The sequence below is a fragment of the Cetorhinus maximus genome, chromosome 17 (assembly GCF_964194155.1).
Source record: "Cetorhinus maximus chromosome 17, sCetMax3.hap1.1, whole genome shotgun sequence".
NCBI classification, from domain to species: domain Eukaryota; kingdom Metazoa; phylum Chordata; class Chondrichthyes; order Lamniformes; family Cetorhinidae; genus Cetorhinus; species Cetorhinus maximus.
The window spans coordinates 21,120,343-21,141,423 of NC_135895.1; the positions used below are offsets into that span (position 1 = coordinate 21,120,343).

General features: G+C 44.1%; 1 protein-coding gene across 2 annotated transcripts in view; it reads right to left on the reverse strand.

Annotated features, from left to right (window-relative positions):
• Positions 1–21,081, reverse strand: part of alg14 (ALG14 UDP-N-acetylglucosaminyltransferase subunit) — a 111,805-nt gene that overhangs the window by 65,871 nt on the left and 24,853 nt on the right. The window contains exon 3 of one of the 2 annotated variants that reach the window (XM_078560823.1): positions 15,788–15,910. The exons of the other annotated variant lie outside the window; for it this stretch is intronic. Coding sequence (XP_078416949.1) covers positions 15,788–15,910 — 123 coding nt within the window. The remainder of the gene's footprint in view (positions 1–15,787; positions 15,911–21,081) is intronic. 2 annotated transcript variants of the gene reach the window in all.

The window sequence follows — 21,081 nt, forward strand, 5'->3', positions numbered from 1 at the left end:
CTATATCTGCTATTTTCCAATCCGGATCTAGGGAATTTTGGAAAATTAAAACCAGTGCATCAATTATCACACTAGCCACTTCTTCCAAGGCCTTAGGATGAAATCCATCTGGACCTGGGGGTTTGTCAGCCCACAGCCCCAACAATTTGCTCAGTACCACTTTGTTGGTGATTATATTTTTCTGAGTTCCTCCTTCCCTTCCATTTCCTGATTTATAGCTATTTCCGGGATGTTACTTGTGTCCTCTATAGTGAAGACCGAAGCAAAATACCTGTTTAATTCATCCACCATCTCCCAATTCCCCAGATGCACTCTCTATAGGACCAACACTTAGTTTGTTAACTCTTTTATTTAAATATCTATAGAAACTCCGTCTTTTTATTACTGGCTATCTTTCATATTTTTTTTCACCACTTATTAATCTTTTTGTCATTCTTTGCTGTTCTTTATATTCTTTCTAAATTTTCTGACTAATTATATGTTTTTTAAGTTTGATACGCCTTTATCTCTTTAAGTTAGCCACGGATGGTGGGCCCTCTCCTTGTAATTTTTCTCTCTCATTGGAATGTATCTATTCTGTGTGTTCTGAAATATCCCTTTAAATGTCTGCCATGGAACGTCTATTGACCTATTCCTTAACCTCATTTGCCATTTCACTTTCATGAACTCTGCTTTCATGCCCTCATAATTGCCCTTATTTAAGTTTGAAATACTAGTCTTGGATGCACTTGTTTCTCCCTCAAAATGAACGTAAAATTGAATCATATTATGATCGCTGCTACCTAGGGGCGCCTTCACTATGAGGTCATTGACTAATCCTATCTCGTTGCTCAATACCAGGTCTAATATAAAACAGATTTTACCTGGAAAAACTCAGCAGGTCTGGCAGCATCAGCGGAGAAGAAAGGAGTTGACGTTTCGAGTCCTCATGACCCTTCAACAGAACTGAGCAATATCAGGAGAAGGGTGAAATATAAGCTGGTTTAAGGTGGGTGGGGCGGGGGGGGAGAGAGAGAGAGAGAGAGCAGTTTGGGGCGGGGGGGGGCGGGGGGGAGGTGGTTGTAGGGACAAGCAAGCAGTGATAGGAGCAGATAATCAAAAGATGTTACAGACAAAGGAACAAAGAGGTGTTGAAGGTGGTGATATTATCTAAACGAATGTGCTAATTAAGAATGGATGGCAGGACACTCAAGGTACAGCTCTAGTGGGGGTGGGGTGGAAAGACTGACAGGGCATTACAGGTATAGATTTAAAAATAATGGAAATAGGCAGGAAAAGAAAAATCTATATTAATTATTGGAAAAAACAAAAGGGAGGGGGAAGAAATGGAGGAGGGAGTTCAAGATCTAAAGTTGTTGAATTCCTTTGTCTGTAACATCTTTTGATTATCTGCTCCTATCACAGCTTGCTTGTCCCTGCAACCACCCACCCCCCCAACTTCTCTTCCCCCCCCCCCCCCCCCCCCCAACCAACCCAACCTTAAACCAGCTTATATTTCACCCTTCTCCTGATATTGCTCAGTTCTGTTAAAGGGTCATGAGGACTCGAAACGTCAACTCCTTTCTTCTCCGCCGATGCTGCCAGACCTGCTGAGTTTTTCCAAGTAATTCTGTTTTTGTTTTGGATTTCCAGCATCCACAGTAGTTTTTTGTTTTTAAACCAGGTCTAATATAGCCTGCTCTCTTGTTGGCTCCAGAATGTGCTGTTCTAAGAAAGTATTCCAAAAACATTCCATGAACTCATCTACGCTACCTTTGCCCAACTGATTTTTCCAGTCTATACATAGATTAAAATCCCCCATGATTATTGCTGTACCTTTCTCGCAAGCTCCCATTATCTCTTCTTTTATACTCTGTCCTACTGTGTAGTTACAATTAGGGGGCCTGTACACCACTCCCACAAGTGACTTCTTGCCTTTATCATTCCTCATCTCAACCCAAACCACTTCTACATCCTGGTTTCCTGAACTTAGTTCATCCCTCTCTACTGTGCGAATACCATCATTAATTAACAGAGCTACCCCCCACAACAGTTTCCTAACTTCCTCTCCTTCTTAAATGTCACATACTCTTCAATATTCAGGTTCCAATCTATGTCATCCTGTAGCCGTGTCTCTGTAATGTCGATCAGATCGTACTTATTTATCTCTATTTGCACTATCAGTTCATCTGTTTTATTTCAACTGCTACATGCGTTTAGATACAGAGCTTTTAGTTTTGTGCTTTCATTATTTTTGTAGTGTCTAGCCTTATCTGCTGATTTACTCTTGGATTCGTACTCTCTGTCCCTTCCTGTCACAGTCCGTTTATAATTTCCCATATTAATGTCTGTGGCTTTTGCCTTGTCTTTACTCTTTGGTTTACCACATCTTCCCAAATTTGGTCCCTTGCCCTCACTATTCCGTTTAAAGCCCTTTCTACTTCCCTAGTTAGTCGTCTAATAAGGACACCCGCCCCATCACGGTTAAGGTGTGGACCGCCCTAACTGTACAGATCCCATTTTCCCCATCACTGGTGCCAGTGCCCCACAAAATGGAACTCACTTCTCCCACACCAGCCTTCGAGCCACACATTCATTTCTCTAATCTTATTTATCCTATGCCAATTTGCACGTGGCTCAGGTGATAATTCAAAAATTATTACCTTTAAGGTTCTGCTTCTTAATTGGTGCCTAGATCATCATACCGACTATGCAGAGCCTCCTTCCTCATCCTGCCTATGTCATTAAAACCTACATGGACCATGACCACTGGATCCTCCCCCTCCCACTGCAAGTTCCTCCCCAGCCCTGAGCAGATGTCCTGAAACCTGGTACCGGGCAGGCAACAAAGCTGCCTGGACTCTCGCTCTTTGCTACAGAAAACAGTGTCAATCCCCCTCACTATACTGTCCCCTACTATCACTACATTCCTTTTTGCTCCCCCCACTTGGATGGCTTCCTGTACCATGGTGCGATGGTTGGTTTGCTCACCCACCCTGCAGCCCCCACTCTCATCCAAACCAGCTGAGAACACCTCAAACCTGTTGGACAATTGCAGGGGTTCACATTCCTGTCCTCCGGGTCTCCTTACCTGCATCACTCGTAGTCACACCCTCCTGTCCCTGGCCACTGACCATATCAGAAGGCCCTATCCTAAGTGGTGTGACTGCCTCCTGGTATAAAACATCCAGGTAACTTTCCCCCTCCCTGATGTGTTGCAGCGTCTGCAGCTCAGCCTCCAGCTCAATGACTCAGAGCCGAAGTTCCTCAAGCCACAAACACTTACTACAGACGTGTTTGCCCTGGGTCACAACATTATCCAGGAGCTCCCACATGCTGCAGCCTTGACACATCACATGCCCTGTCGCCCTTAATGTGTTTTAAATAATTACTTAATGATATTAATCATTTGCTTATGTTGCTTTCATATATATTTTATTAACTTTACTACAAAATGGTGTACTATTTCAAACCTTAGGGATAGAATAGAATTTACCCACTTACCAGATACTCACCGAACACCAGCTCCTTTCTCTGTAGAGAAAGAACCAATTTCTATGGGGTGAGAAAGATAAAAAGAGGAAACGAACAACTCCTTCTCCCAACTCTTCTCTCACCAAACTCCAAGTCTTCACTCAGTTAGTCACTTAGTTAGCTGCACTCTGTTTGCCAAGGCTGCACTAAAGAAACCTGAATTCATAGTAAACTGAACTGGGGCTACAGTAACCAGATTCAACCAGTTAGCTAATTAATTACCAAGCTCCTACAACTGAGAGTGAGTTTACCCGGTCTATACTGCAAGAAAGAAAGAACATAGCCTGCTTACACAGACTAGATTAGATTTTAAGAACAAAATTTAAGAGCAAAATTAACACTTAAAATTCCCCTCTCATCAAACTCCAAGTCTTCACTCAGTTAGTTCCTCTTTGCAATTACTCTGCTGTGTTTGCCTACAAAACATCACTGATCATGCTTCAAGACAACAGGATTACAGGCAGTCCTCAACTTTAGGACATTCTTAAGACACTTATAAATTGACACCCTGTCTTGATTTTCCCACGTCGGTTTTGACTTTATGACGCCGCACCAGCGAACAAGTTCAAATGTTCGTACGTGCGCATCGACATTCTGCGCTGCCCATCTCCCTGACTCAAGACACTCAGTTGCTGTTCCGACAGTACTGTACTATATTTCTACAAGTATTTTTAGCTTGTGATTTTTTTATGCCAATCTGATTTCTGTTTACAACATAAATACATTAATGTTGCTTTATTACTCTCTATAATTGATTGAGTACAAAATTCTGGGTTATTTTGGTGAAAATAGGGTATCAGGCCTTGGTTCAGGAAACAATCCCCCATTTAGAACATTGCTCTGATGGGAAAATCGGTTCCGAATTACGACATTTCGACTTAAGGTGTGGTTTTCAGGAAGCAATTGTGTCGTAAGTCCGGGGACTGCCTGTACATAAATTCAAGGTCATTCTTTCTCATTCCAAAGTTTTGTTACTCCCGATTTTCTTTATATTTCCACTTTGTCAGCTGTGGTTCAGTTGGTGACACTCTCATTTCAGAGTCAGGAGGATGTAGCTCAAGTCCTGTTCCAGAGATTTGAGCACAAACATTAAGGCTGGCACTCCAGTGCAGTAACAAGGAAAAGCTACACTACCGGAGGTGCTGTCTTTGGATGAAAGGTTAAACAGAGGCCTGCCTGCCTCCTCAAGTGGATGTGAAAGATCCCATGGTGCTATTCCAAAGAGAGGGGTTATCCCCGGTGTGGGGAACAATATTGATCCCTCAATCAACATCGCAAAAACAGATTATTTGGTCATTATAACATTACTGTTTTTGGGAGCTTGCTGTGCACAAATTGGCCAACACGTTTCCTACATTACAGCAGACACTATACTTCAAAAGTACTTCCATTTGCTGTAAAGTGCTTTGGGGCGTCCTGAGGTTGTGAAAGGCCATACACAAAGGCAAGTCTTTCTTCTTCTTTGTCTTTTGTCACAGTCTTTATTTTGCGCTCTTCAGGTGCCTCACCAACTCCATATTAAATCAACTGAAGCAACTTTTATATAGATACAGGGAAAAACTTTTTTGTTTCAAAGAGAATTACATACCAAGAACAATCTGTTAACTGGGGCAGAAGAGACAAATATATTCGGGAAATTCAAAACATTGCTGGATGCCAGAATAGGAAAGTTAGATTTGGATGAGCTTTCAATGGAACAAATAGCTTTACTGCTTCTTTTCTTCTCCCGTGTTATTGTCTATCTTCTGAGCTTTTCTGACTGGTAACCCCCATTGGCCTTGATTATTTTCCCTCTGGTTTTAAACAAATCATTTCACTTTCTCCTACAGCAGCAAGTCAGCACTGGGATAATCAATTTATCAAAATCAACATTTCATCATCTCCGGCTGACCTTTGCTCAGGAATCATTGACTCTCATTGCTTTCATTTTTCACACGGGATGGCCACGTTTTCTGCCTGACTAGCCGACAGTGCCCTTCGCATAATTGCGATTGTCCCCCATTCACATAGGGCAACATCCACCTGCAAGAGCTTCTCTGCTTTTGTTGAGTCAGCTGCCAAAATGTTTAGCGACGATTTGAAGGGTCATCTGGAGGATTTTTTTTTTCCCCCTTTGTGGTGGACCCCAGGTTTTCCTGCACAACTCTGCAAACACTTTTTAAAAAAATCCTGATTGGCAATACCACAACAAGCACTCCCACCAACCCCCCCCGCCCCCCCCACCCACCCACCCACCCACCCACCGAACGGATGCACACAGCTAATGCTTGTTGCAAAATTACAAAACATTAATTTCACTGACACCATCCTTGCTCATGCACAGGAACCAGAGATGTGCAGATTACATCTTGCAAAAACTTCCACAAAAACCCACTCAAAATGGAACGAGAATATTTGCGAAATTCGTGTCTGCCTGTTTTGGTGAGAAACTAGATTAAACTATGAAAAAGCTTAAGCTGATCCAGGAAAACTGTCGTGGTCCTTTTTAGCAGTTTTCTGGCAAAGTGAATCGCTTGCCTTTTGTAGAAACCTGTCCAAGTTTCATCCCAATGAAATCAAATCGGACATAGGAACAGCAGTCAGCCATTCAGCCCTTCCAGCCTGTTCTACCATTCTATCTGGTCATGGCTGGTCGTACGTCAAATCCATTCATCCCCTGAAATACATAATTCCTTGACAGCCTCCTAACTGAAGTTCCATCAGTCTCAGTGTTGAGAAAATTTCAAGTGGCCCAGCGCCCATTCTCTGTTGGAGAATGTTCCAGATTTGACTACCCCACTGTGTGGAAAAAGTGCTTCCTGATTTCGATACCGACTGGCCTAACTCTAATTTTTAAAAGCATGTATTCTTGTTTTTGATTCTTCACCAGAGGAAATAGTATCCTTCTAACCTATTGAATCCCTTCTTCATTTTAAACACCTCAATTAGTTCACCTCTCAGCCTTTTAAACTCAAGCAAATACAAGCCAAGATTACATAACCCATCCCCATAATTTAACCCCTTAAGCCCTGGTATCATACTGGTTAAGCTGTGCCTTACTCCTTCCAAGGTCAATCTCTTTCCTGAGATGTGGGGTCTAAAATTCAATGGAGTACCATGGATGGGGTCTGACCAGAGCTTTGTACAATGGAATCATAACATTCCCCCCCACTTAATGTTCCAATATCTGGGAGTTTAAAAAAAAATCAATATTCCATTAGGGTTTGATTACTTTTGCAGTTCTGCACTTAGATTTTACCAATTTGTGTACATGGCCACCCAAATCCCTCTACTCCTCCACAATTCCTAGCCTATCATTAAGAAAATATTCTGATTTATCTTTCTCAGATTCAAAGTGGATGACCTCACACTTCCCCACATTGAACTCCATATGCCACTGCTTTGCCCACCCACCTAATCTGTCCATATCCCTTTGTAACTTCCTTCTCTCATCTGCACATAATACTGTGCACTCCTAATTTGAATATCATCGGCAACTTCATATATGAAAAATTAAAGCTTCAGTACAGATCCCTGGGGAACACCACTCGTCACAACCTACCAATCAGGAAAGTTCCCTTTATCCCCGCTCTCTACCGCCCACCTCCCAATTATTTACCACATGTGTGACGGACTACAACCTCACAATACTTTTTTTTACAAAACTGAACCCTGGCTGAACACAACCCTTAAAATGGCTGAACCTGTGTTTGTCTGTGACTCCAGAACAAAAGAAGCCATTTTGCAGTTTCAGGGAAAAATCACACCTCGTTATCTCTGAGGAGCCACTGATGATCGCCTGGGGACCGCACTGCCCAACTTTAAAGAGAGCTATACATTGGCCATTTGCATTTGATAACCCAGGTAGCCAGCCAGCAGGAGACCACAGGGTCTGCTAAGACATATGGTTCCCCCCCACCTCCCCAAGCATTCCTTTCAACCCAATGGCTGGGTTGAAGACCGAGCCAAATTCCAGCTGATGGATACACATCCTTTGTTGAAGGCCTGGTGGAGAGGTGGGAGTCGTGCATCATAGGCCTCTGGCTTGTTGAACAAATAATATTGCCTTTGCTGAGCTGAAGAGCTCTGTCCACCTTTTAATACCTGACTAGCAGCCACACAGAAAGGTGTTCTGCCCAGGGTGAACACCTTACCCCATCTACACTGCTTCTGTTGGAAGTTTTGTGCCAGCAACTACAAGACTGATTCATCTCTGCATGCCTATCTATTCTTGTGAAGTCAGCACCACTGGAAATGTGAATCAGTTTTCAGCCTGCCGACCTCCATGGAGGAATATCTCATTGGCTTTTGATTCTAGAGCTCACGTGAACCAATATTTATTTTCTCTGTGGTCTCTGTACTATAAAACCTTTTCTCTATTCCTCTCTTTGCTGCCTGAGTGTGGAGGTGACGGTGAACCCTCCATTTCGTGTTGAGTGTGTGCAAATAAACTAAACGTGTTGAGTTCATCCCTGTTGAGTTTGCTGTGGGGTTATTAATAGGAACTTGGATCGCACAAAAGCCTGAGGAGTTGGGGAAATATACCACCACTTATAAAGAGGGAAACAAATCAAAACGCCTTTCTCTTTATGGACAGGCGGTGAGACAAGAAATTAGTGCTGTTTCAATTAACTCCCCACCTGTCCGCAACACCATGTCACAAGGTCATCTCCATCTGTGTGCATTTTACTTTTTTGTTAATAATCTCTTAACTTTTATCAAGTGCCTTCTGGACATCCATATATTCAGCATCAATTGATACTCCTCGATCCACTATATTAATGACCTCCTCAAAAAGTTTAGCTAGGTTACAGACTTGATTTACCTTTCACAAATCTATGTAGGTCCTACAGTACGCTCTGCCAGATTACCGCACAGAGAGCAAAGATGGAAATTATCCCCAAAGTTTCCAGAGCAAACTACACAAGTTAAAATTCCGTCAACTTGCAGCTAGTTCACAGGGTAAGCCCCAACATTCAGTAAACAGAGTGGAATTACTGTGCAATCACTAGGCTGAGTAAAAACACATTTTCCTTTGCAGATTTAAACTGTGCAGAGGAGCAGCAGGAGGTTTGCATTAGGCTCCAACACTCAAAGCATCAAGTTTGTTTCTCAAGTGGTAATCCAGCCCATATGCATCACTTAATATCAAGGAAAAGAAACAGTATATTTCTGACAGTAAGGGGTAATGGAAGAAGCACTAACATCACTAAATAAATTTTTGAGTTGTCACAATTTTTTTTTTTATATAAGGATGGGGCAGATCAGGGGAGGGTAAGAATTCAAAATCAGAACCATATTTCCATTATGCTGCAATGACACAATTTTCAATATGGGTGGGCCAAGGGATTACAGTTACGTGCTCCTGCCCAGCTGCAGTCTTAACCCCATTTCCTAGGCAGTGAATATTGCAAAGCCAAATACGGTAGGCCTGTGTCACTGACCATGACAATGGACCAGCAAGGGGTGGGCTAAACTAGACTAAGGTTGTTTTAATGGAATTGTTAAAGTGTATTCTAATTTTTTTGTACAAAAAGATCTCCTCAGGAGAAATGGTCACAGATCAAACGGAGAATAATAGTTAACTTAGGAATGGTTCCAAGGCAGTGATTCCATCAAGTGGCTCAGGCAGCGTAAACCACAATATAGAGCGTATCAGCATCATTTAAACCCGGAGGCCAGACAAAATGACTCCCAAGACTTATCTTTTAATAAAATTATACTGTGGCGTTCATGGGAGGCTTTTTCTGGGTTTTTCTTTTGTCAGGAGCAAGTAATCACTGCAGGTGCCCTGGCTGAAAATCCACATGCAAGAGAAAATATCAGTACTTTGTAATTCACAATTGGACTAAATGTTGCAGTGGTCATTGTTAATATCATTTGGTCAATGGACCAATGTATACCAAGATGCACTGCAGGAAATCACCAAGGCTCCTTAGACAACACCTTCCAAACCCACCCCCATCTAGAAGGACAAGGGCAGCAGACAGATGGGAACACCACTACCTGGAAGTTCCCCGCCAAGCCACTCACCATCCTGACTTGGAAATACATCGCTGTTCCTTCACCATCACTGGGTCAAAATCCTGGAGCTCCCTCCCTAACAGCATTGTGGGTGTACCTGCACCACAGGGACTGCAGCGGTTCAAGAGGGCAGGTTGCCTTCTCAAGGGCAATTACAGATGGGCAATAAATGCTGATCTAGCCAGCCACACCCTCATCCTGTGAATGAATTTTTAAAAAATTAACTGAATATGGGCGCACGTAAATAGAAATACTGGAAGATCATATTCTCATTGGGTGATGCTGACCTGAGCTACCACAGATATAAGTGTATACAGCACATTGTGCTGGTGTAAAACTCACACCCAAGCCGGCAGGTAAAACATATTGAAAATATTTTCTGCTCTTTTTTTGAAGCCAACTGCAGTATTTTAATATGAGCATCAAAAGCTTTATCTGTTCAAATTGATGATGATTGGAATGTGGAATACGTTATGATAACAGGCTATCAGGGCTAGTGGCAGCCGTCTGTCCCGTAAGGCAGTGGTTTGCGCCATGGTGGTCAGCTCTGTGTTCAGTCTCACTCTGGCATGGCAGTCCCAGCTGCATTTGCTGCAAAGGAAGGCAGTGGGATGAGAAGTTGCACGATTCATTGGCCTTTCTTTACTCTGGGCGCTCTTCTCGATCAGCCAAGCTTTCCGTTTCTGCTCGCCATTTCAAACGGCCAACCTCCACAGGTCACGGCCATTAGTGCCCCTTTCCCAGTGGTCAGCATCCGCCATCTTTGTAACTCGCTTGCCGTAGAGGTAGGGGTTTCCACAAGGTTGTGACCCAGTGGGCAGTTCACCGTACAGAAGGTCTTTGGGTATATGGCAGCCACCCATCCAATGAATGCTGTCAAGCCAGCTCAGACATCATTGGCTTAGCATATGTGTATGCTGATAGGATTAGCATACTCCAGGGTCTCCGATTTGGTGACCTTGCCCTGCCAAGGGATGCTTAGGGATGTCTGAGACAGTGAAGGTGGAAACTGATCAGCCTTTTCCCCTGCCTCACATGTTGTCCAGGTCTCATCACTGTAGAGGATGCAGGCTTGGTAGACTCTCAGTTTGGTGTTCTCAGTCAGGTTGCTGTTGTTCCACATTCTCTTACTCAGCCTGGACATAACAGCTGCAGCTTTTGCGATGCATGTGTTGGGTTCAGCATCAAGTGCCAGATAACTGGTGTTTGTGGAGCCTGGATATGTGAAGCTATTGACAATATCCTGTGTCACATTGTCAATGCTAATAGATGACAGTATGGCAATATCCTGGACTATGACATTTGTCTTTCTGATGCTGATGTTCAAACCAAACCCTCTACAGGCATGAAAGTCTCTCTGTCCATTCGTCGCTGACAGTCTTCCCTGGTATGGAGCGCTAGTGCAGCATTGTCAGCTTAGAGCAAGTTTCTGATAAGGACTTGGTGCCCTTTTGCCTTGGATCTCAGATGAGGAAGGCTGAATAGCTTTCCATCAGTTCCGGGTATGTAAGTAGACACACTCTGAAGGTGACCCGAAGGCACATGACAGCAGCAAAAAGAAGAATGTGCCAAGGTGTGCCAGTGCCAGAACACAGCTATTTGACCCCACTACGGATCTCAAAAGTGCTCTGCTGTAGTTCTGTCGTAGCTGGCCTTGCCTACCATTATGTCATGGAGAGAGGAGATCACATTGAGCAGCTTCAGCGGGCAGCCAATTTTCTCCAAGTTTAAATCGACCGCCTCTGCTCAGGTGGTCAAAAGCCTTGGTGAGATTGATAAAGGCAATATATTGTGGTCTCCTCTGAGCACGGCATTTCTCTTGCCGTTGCCAGACTGAGATCATATCAATTGTAGATATTCCTGTTCTGAAACCACACTGGGATTTAGGGTAGATTTGTTCAGCCAGGATATGCAGCCTGACAAGGGCAACATGGGAAAATACTTTCCCCATGATGCTCAACAGGGAGCTGCCTCAATAGTTGATGCAATTGCTGTGGTCTGTCCTTCTTCTTGGACCAGGCCACAATCCTGCATCAGGTATATTGTGGGCACTGCCCCCTTCCTCCAGCAGAGACAGAGAAGTTTGTGCAGATGCTGCAGGAGTGCCAGTTTCCCATGCTTGATGAGTTCAGGCAGTGTAGCATCAGCACCTGGAGCTTTGCCCTGGACAAATGCATCAATAGCTTTGCTAAGCTCCTCCACTGTGGGTTCAATGTCCAGCTCTTCCAAGACAGGTAGACTTTCTATAGTGTCCAGAGCTTCCTCAGGTGACAGTGTTCTGCCCAAGTACAACTCAAGGTAGTGCTCCACCCATCTCTCCAATTGTTTTTTGCAGTTGGTAATGACCTCCCCTGCCTTTGCTTTTAACCGAGCCATTTCCTATGGTGATGGACGTATTGCCCTTTTGATCCCTTTATACATGCCCTTAACATTCCCAGTGTCGAAGGTTATCTGGACATCCTGGCAAAGTCGTAACTGGTGCACTGTGTGGCAGTCTGGTGGAGTTTACTTCGAGTGGTTCTTAGTGCATTCAGAGTTTTCTCACTCAGATCTCTCTTGTAATTAATGAAAGTGGACTGCTTGTCTTCAATGACAGGTCCCATCAAACCGGTCAGCATTTTCCCATTCTTGCTTCCCATATGTTGAAAGTGCAGCGTTATAGATGGTGTCTCAAAATATGTTTCGTTTCACGTCTGCAATGTGCGTCCAATAGCTCGATATGATGCGTCAAGTGTGTGGGTGAAGAGAGCTAGCTTGCTTCCTGCTTTTGCACGCTAGTTTGTTTTGGCTAGCAGCAGTGCAAAAAAAGAGAGCCAAATGTGTAAGCCTCTCCCTGTCAGTACACAGCCTCTCCATCGACAAGTCCTCAGTTGTGCTTCCTCGTAGCAACACACAGAAACTGGGTCCCTCGCGGCCCAGGCTAAAGCTTCAGAGGAACTCAGAGTCTGACCACAAGGCGTCCTGGAGACATCCAAGAGTAGCCCATTGGCACCAGCTGGATCTGATCATCACCAGACATGACTCCTCGAACAGCATTCTCACCATACGCGGCTACCATAGCACTGACTGTGAGACAGATCTGGCTGTTGAAGCCGAGCCAATCACAACACTTCAGAGTACATAAACATTCAAAGGAAAAATATATTAAAAGGGGACGAGCAGGAATACTGGATTCAAGTGGAAAGCTCCAATAGGTATAAGCAGGCAAGAATTGAAACAGGCATGATTAGCTGCAAGGCCTCCTTTCATGATGAAATTTCTACACAACCACCTAATGCAGCTTACAACGTTGAAAATCTCATGCTGTTCATTTGAAGTAAAGAGAGTGGCCAAAGACAAAAAAGGCTGAAAATGTTTTGTGACAAGAAATCGTGTAATTATAGCACCTTTTATGATCTGCAGTGAATGAAAATGCTTCTAGGCCACTTCAAATAGGTGTAATTATTTGACTTCAAGTGGGTAGAAACATTAGTTTTTATTTTGTTTACCTTCTATTAGTGTGTGGACCAATGCATTTGTATAAAATCACCAAAGTGACCTCAGCATTTCAGCATTCAGTGCAGTTAATGCATGTAATACAGATGAAGTCTAACAACAACCGAACATGACCTTGCAGATTATGTAGATGCAAAGCAAAGGACCATGGGCAATGTTTCACAAACTATTTTCCAATGGGCCCCCATTTTAACTCACTATGACCTTCTCAAGGGCAATTAAGGATGAGCCTTACCAGCGATGCCCAAATCCCATGAATGTATGTAAAGAAATTCTTGAAAACTAACATGATCCCAGATGCCAGCAATAAAGCAGCATGGCAACATTAAAAGTTGGCATTTTATAGATCAGCATATAAGAATACATCATATAAATACAAAAATCGATTTTTAAAGCATATTATAAAAATATTATTTTATATACTCATGCAGGTTTCAACCAAGTTCTCCATATATTTCCACAAGGAGAGATGGTGGTGTAGTGGTAATGTCACTGGACTAGTAATCCAGAGGCCCAAGCTAATGCTCTGGGAAATAAATTCAAATCCCACTATGGTAGCTGAAATTCAAATAATAAAATCTGGAATTAAAAGCTAGTCTCAGTGATAGTGACTATGAAACCATTATTGATGTAAAAACCCATCTGGTTCTCTAACGTTCTTTAGGGAAAGAAATCTGCCGTCCTTCCCTGGTCTTGCCCATATGTGACAGCAGGCCCACAGCAATGTGTTTGACAATTAAATGCCCCCTCTACCCCCACCCCGCGCGTACACACACACACACACCCCCACACCCAATCCCCCTCAGCCCACTCACTCACGCAGCAGCTCCTCTCGCCAATCCTCCTCCCCCACACTCACTTACTCAGCAGTCCCTCTCTTCCACCCACCCCTCCCTGGGCCTACGGGACCCCACCGTTCCACCAAGTGGCCGGCAGTAAAGCGCGCCCTCCCGGTGGGATGCCTGACAATTCAAGTTCAAGAGAGTCGGGGGGCAGAGGTGAGTATGGTGGCCATTACCAAGAAGGTGCTAGGAAAACTGAAAGGTCTGAAGGTGGATAAATCACCTGGACCAGATGAATTACACCCCAGAGTTCTGAAGGAGATAGCTGAAGGGATAGTGGAGGCGTTAGTGGTGATCTTTCAGGAATCACTGGAGTCAGGGAGGGTCCCAGAGGACTGGAAAATCGCTAATGTAACCCCCCTGTTTAAGAAGGGAGTGAGGCAAAAGACGGGAAATTACAGGAGGCTGCTCAGTAAGATAAGAGCCCATGGTGTTAGAGGCAAGGTACTAGCATGGATAGAAGATTGGCTGTCTGGCAGGAGGCAGAGAGTGGGGATAAGGGGGTCCTTCTCAGGATGGCGGCCGGTGACTAGTGGAGTTCCACAGGGGTCAGTGTTGGGACCACAACTTTTCACTTTATACATTAATGATCTAGATGAAGGAACTGAGGGCATCCTGGCTAACTTTGCAGATGATACAAAGATAGGTGGAGGGACAGGTAGTATTGAGGAGGTGGGGAGGCTGCAGAAGGATTTGGAGAAGTTAGGAGAATGGGCATAGAGGTGGCAGATGGAATACAACGTGGGGAAGTGTGAGGTCATGCACTTTGGTAGGAAGAATAGAGGCATAGACTATTTTCTAAATGGGGAGAGAATTCAGAAATCTCGAGTGCAAAGGGACTTGGGAGTCCTAGTCCAGGATTCTCTTAAGGTTAACTTGCAGGTTGAGTCGGTAGTTAGGAAGGCAATTGCAATGTTGGCATTTATTTCGAGAGGACTAGAATATAAAAGCAGGCATGTGCTGCTGAGGCTTTATAAGGTTCTGGTCAGACCACATTTAGAACATTGTGAGCAATTTTGGGCCCCGTATCTCAGGAAGGATGTGCTGGCCCTGGAGGGGGTCCAGAGGAGGTTCACGAGAATGATCTCAGGAATGAAAGGCTTAACATATGAGGAACGTTTGAGGACTCTGGGTCTATACTCAATGGAGTTTAGAAGGATGAGAGGGGATCTGATTGAAACTTACAGAATACTGAAAGGCCTGGATAGAGTGGACGTGGGCAAGATGTTTCCATTAGTAGGAGAGACTAGGACCTGAGGGCACAGCCTCAGAGTAAAGGGAAGACCTTTTAGAACAGAGATGAGGAGAAACTTCTTTAGCCAGAGAATGGTGAATCTATGGAATTCATTGCCACAGAAGGCTGTGGAGGCCAGGTCATTGAGTGTATTTAAGACCGAGATAGATAGGTTCTTGATTGGTAAGGGGATCAAAGGTTAAGGGGAGAATGGGGTTGAGAAACTTATCAGCCATGATTGAATGGTGGAGCAGACTCGATGGGCCGAATGGCCTAATTTCTGCTCCTATGTCTTATGGTCTTAATTCCCTTGAGCCTGCTCCTGCTCGTTACTGGCAGAGATTTTCTGGACTTTCTGACACTCTCTCCTCCTGGCTTTGGCCAGTGCCTGCCGAGGGGAAGCGGAGGTTTTTAAAAGGGCCGAATTCCATTATCCAAGAGTCAGAATTCCGCCAACGGCAGTAACTTCTCATCCCTGAATGAAAAGAAGGCCGACCACACTTCAGTCGCTGATTGCTGATTCAGCGAAATCCCAGAATCACTCACTATTCTCAACATGCAGTGCAACTGCCCAACACACACTTGTGCCGTTTCAACTAAAATGCTTGATGCTTAATTTATCATAAACTGAGGGAAATGAAAAGTGAGATTGTTTGTATATCGGTTGTCTGGATGATTAAATCAGTTTGCTTATACGTACCACATCGGGTTTCAGCTGGAATAGCAGTGGGATGGAATAGAGCAGTGAATAAATTGTTGATACCACTGAAGTAGTCCAGGACTGACTAACCTCACGGCTACGAGGAATCCAGTGAATGGTATGCTGTGAAAAAAGTGGTAGATGGAAGTCATGCTGAGGAAGGCTTTTAGCATCAGAAGTAGAAAGTAGCATTAAACCACAACACTCACTCGACCAAGGCTAAATATATTTACCTTCAATTACTCATTACGGCAGGGTTCACAATGAATCCTAACTGGGCCAGAATGCAGCATCTTCTGGCACATTTTAACTCGAGCAGTCCTAAACAGATCATAAATACTTGACCAAAAACACTGTCCCTTCTCTCATCAAGGCCATTGGCAATTATTGTCCCAGAGCCGCTCCAGCTTTTCCAGAATCTTCAACTCCAATTTTGTGCAACTAAAAATCTTAGAAGTTTATCTAATACTTTTCACAACCTTGGGATGCCCCAAAGTACTTTCCAGCCAATGACATACTTTAGAAGTGCAGTCACTGTTTTAATGTAGGAAATGTGGCAGTCAATTTGCGCACAGCATGATTCCACAGTTTGCAATTGGTGAGGGATAAATATTGGCCAGAACACAGGGGACAACTCTTCAAAATAGTGTCTTGGGATCTTCTATGTGCATCTGAGATGGCACCTCTGACAGTGCAGCTGAGATTTTATGCTCAGGACTCTACAGTGAGACTGAAACCCACACCCTTATGACTCGGACGTGAGAGGGCTACCAACTGAGCCATGGCTGACACTGCACAACATACTACACAAAGAACGAGAAGCCATTTATTGTGATTTAATTCTCACTGTTCAGTGGGTAGATATACCAATTCAGCAGATATCCAGCCATGCAGATTGGCAACATAACTCTCTAGCCCTACACCCATATCCCTCAATTCCTCTAGTGTCCAAAAATCTCAATTGTGAACACCCTCAATGATTGAGCATCCAAAGCCCTCTGTTGCAGAGAATTCCAAGGATTCACAACTCTCAAGTGAAGAAATTTCTCCTTATCCCAGTCCTAAATGGCCAACTCCTTATCCTGAGCTTGTGACCACCACCCCACCCCCTCTACCCAGCAACCAAGGCCAACTTGAGGCCAAGTGTCATTTCAGCACATTTCCTATGAATCTTAGCCTTAGCCACAAAGCACCCAGGATGTAGAAGAGGCACGGACACTGGAAAATGGTATAATTTACCCCTGTAATTCCTGATCCCTCTGGACACAGCAGAAAATAACAAGCCAACAGGCCACATCATTCAGGCTGAAAACCACTAATTGATAAAGAGATTCCAAGTTCAGAGGAGCAAAATGGATCAATCAGCTGAATGGGTACTGTGGTAAAGATTTCATTCACCACTAGTACTTTAAAAACATTTTACAAACAGGAATAGCCCCATAACACTAGTTTTTCTTGAAGCAACTTCTGTAATTTGGATTACACATTCCTGATCAAAGCTTCCAAATGAGCAAGACACTTCATGGCATCTCTATCGCCACCAGCCAGAATAGTGCTGAAGCAAAATGAAGAACATGTCAGTTATAGATTCTTTCTTCCCTTTAATCTAGGGAGGAAGACAGCTAGGTATCACTCACAATTCACAGCCAATCAAAATTGATTTTAATGTGGCCAGGAATAAATTGAAGAAATAGACCAACGTGTCCCAAACTCATTCCCAGTGTGGCCCCATTTTAATGCTTCAGACTTTGTCTGACCCCAGGGTGAAAATTTGAGGGGAGAGGGGGAGGTGTGTGGGGTGGGGTTGAGGAAGTGGGGGGTTTGGGGAGGCTTCAGTTGTTGAGCAGCAGAGGAGGGAGGTGTTGAGCGTGCCAAGTTCAACATCCCACCAACCCCAAACTATCTCCCGCTCATAGGGAGAGTTGATGAAAAGGCAAGTTTCCCAAAATAAAATGAACCCCCTACATATTCACAGGCTTTGTTTACAGGAGCAATCAGATCTCAGAGAGCATTCCATTAGGCCACACCCACCAACAGAGAAAAAACACAAGGATTTTTAAAGGGACCTCGCAGCAGTTAGCACTCAGTCCCGACTCCAGAGCAGCTACTGCTGCCCTGGAGCTTGCCACCCAAAAATCTCGACACGTGACCCCACTGGGGGAAGTGCGGAGAACGGCCCACAGTTTGAGAAGCCTTGAAGTTGATCACCAGGTTGTCAACGGTCTATGCTGAATAACTCCATCACCTGAGTGTACTTTATATTTTCCAGCACTTGCTGAGCAATTCAAGGCTGTATATGTGACATTCTATCCCCGGTCAGAATAGAGACAATTCCCCTGCAATCACACCCTGGAGACTGCACTGCTTGTAAATTGCTGCGATTGATTTTGTGCACACAATTTATATTGTGGAACTGTCCTCCACTCATTGCCTATTGCTGGAGAAATCACCCTGCTTTTATCAGGAGGAGTTGCTGCAGTTTGAGTGATGAGGTCTGTTTGCTGCAGCTCATAGAGACTCTTTTTATGTCGACTCTATAAATAGAAAAACTAAAGTACTGCGGATGCTGGAAATCTGAAACAAAGAGAGAAAGTGCTGGAAATACTCAATAGGTCTGGCAACAGAGTTAATGTTTTGGGGCTGTGGCCTATCATCAGAACTGGGGAAGCTAGAAACGCAATAGGTCTTGAGCAAGTGAAAAGGAGGAGGGTGGGAAGAAGAACAAGACGGAAGGTCTGTGATAGGGCGGAGGGCAAGAGATTGAATGGCAAAAGGTTTCACATGGGTGCAAGGTCAAAGGGGCTGGTATTGGGACATGTAAAGAAATGAAAGATGTGCCTAGAGGAGATGTGAACAGCAGGATAACTGCCATCCAAACACAAAATAAAGGAAATAAGAGAAACGAGAAAAAGCCTAACCAGCAATTCGACACGAAACAAAATGGGGAAGGAGGTTATGATCTAAAATTGTGGAACACAATGTTGAGCCCAGAAGCTGTGAAGTGCCCAGTCGAAAGGCAAGATGCTGTTTCACTGAGCTTCATTGGAAGCCTGCAGCAAGTCAAGCACAGAAAGGTAAGAGCAGAAGTAAGGTGCAGAATTAAAATTAATATGCTTACACTTTAGTTTGCTGGGAATCTGCCCTGCCTCCAAGTTACTGGTTGACACAGCATGGTCAACAAACACTCTGATATTCAAACAGCTAACTCCCAAATGATGAAATGCTGCTACTATAATCAGGAGACATCCAGATACAATGTGATTGGCTTTTGAAAAAAAAAGCTCGTTTTGGCACACCAAACCTGAGGAATAATGAAAATGGCTCCTCCTGTCAGAATGATGACCTTACATATGTTAACAGATCACAAGCCTGGGCTATTTGGTCAAACAATCTGGATATGAAGGAGTAAGATATAAACAAAGGGCAGACTGACCCTGCCTGCCTGTCCTTCCTACCCCCATTCAACAGCACCCACGCAGATTGGAGTCTCTCCCAGAAAGCAGTCTCCAAAGACACTTTGTTATCACAGCTGTACTGTCCCATATATAGTTTTATATTACGTATATTAAAAAAACAAAGATTTATATGACCTGATACAGGGCTGATCTCTGATCGGTTGAGTACACTGAGATATGAACCTCTCAGGCTATGATTTCTCTCCACGCACCAATTTAAAAACACTCTACCCTTTGTTCCATTTTCCAGAGAAGTTATTATCCCGCCCTCGCCTGTAGTTGGGCAGCCAGGCAAACATGATTAAAGTTCCATTTGATGAAGAATATGACTGCTCGTAAAAGCAAGAGTGAGGAGAGTTACTAACCCCACAGCATGGCAGATAGTTCAACTCGCAAATAATTTAGTTTTTTTATTCCTTAAAGCAGTAAAGAGCTGTCCTTCTTTCGCTCAAACTTCCACGGAATGCATCAAAGGAAATGAGTGCTATGTTTAGGAAGAGAACAGTTGTATACCATGTAAGCACCTGCAAACAATTTGATCATTTAATCCTGAGGATAACTTTGGCAGTGTGGGGGGGACGTCCTAGGGTGATTGGCTGGCCACAGGGGCCATCATATCCCACAGTGAAGCAAGTAGGTTGCATATGGAAAATGAAGCTCAGTCACTCATCACTAGGGACGTTTTGCTGAACTAGGAGCTGACTGAGTTGTAATACAATAAATAATATGAAACCCCCAGTGAAAGGAAAGTAAATTGTGCTTTATTTTCATTAAAAGGCATTTAGAATCTTCGCATACATATATAAATCCCAATATGACCTCAACACACCGTCTCTGCAATCGACTGCAGCCCTGATTCCCTTTCCAAATGTTCCACTTCTCGGATTCTGGCCCTCTGTGCATTTCCCTGTTTCCCCCCACCTCCCCCAGCTTTCACCCTGCCCAACCTAGCCTCGCTCTGCTGATGGAAGATTGTGCAGCTGCTGGTGCGCTACCTTTCAGAGATCCCTCCTTAAGTGTCTCTGTCGCTCTCCGCTTCTAACAACTGAAGGAGCGGCGCACTGTTGGATAAGGTGGGCGTAAAAGATCCCAGGGCACTACTTTGAGGAAGAGCAGGTTGTTCTCCCCGGTGGCCTAGCCAGTCATGCAACCAGCGTCAGTTAACAAAAACAGATTATCTGTTCAATTTCCCTCTATTCCATTTAAAAAATATATTCTTTCATGGGGGGTGAGCGTCACTGGCAAGGCCAGCGTTTGTTGCCCATCCCTAATTGCTCTGAAGGCAGCAATGATGAGCCACCTTCTTGAGCTGCTAAAGTGCATCTGGTGTAGGTACACCCACAGTGCTGTCGACTTTGCCTTTGTGGCTTGGTGCAACCAAGTACTTACTAGGCCATTTCAGAGGGCAGTTAAGAGACACCACATTGCCGTGGGTCTAAACAGAGTCACATGCAAGTCCGAACGGGTAAGGATGGCAGATTTCCTTCCTCACATTAGGGAGCCAGAATGGGTTTTTACGACAATCGGGTAGTTTCATGGTTTCATTTTTATATTTCCAGATTTAGTTAAATTTAAATTCCACCAGCTGCAGTGACAGGGTTTGAACTTGTGTCCCCAGAGCATTAGTCAACACCTCTGGGTTGCTCGTACATTACCGCTATGTCACCATCCCTATGTTTCTGGGAGCTTACTGTGCGTAGCCTGGCTGTCACCTTTCCTTACTTGACAACAGTGACTATGCAACTCATAACTCACTGGCTGTAAAGCAAATTGGGACGTCTAGAGGTGGTGAAAGGCGATCTATAAATGCAAGTCTTTCTTTCTTCCTTTGTGTCCTCA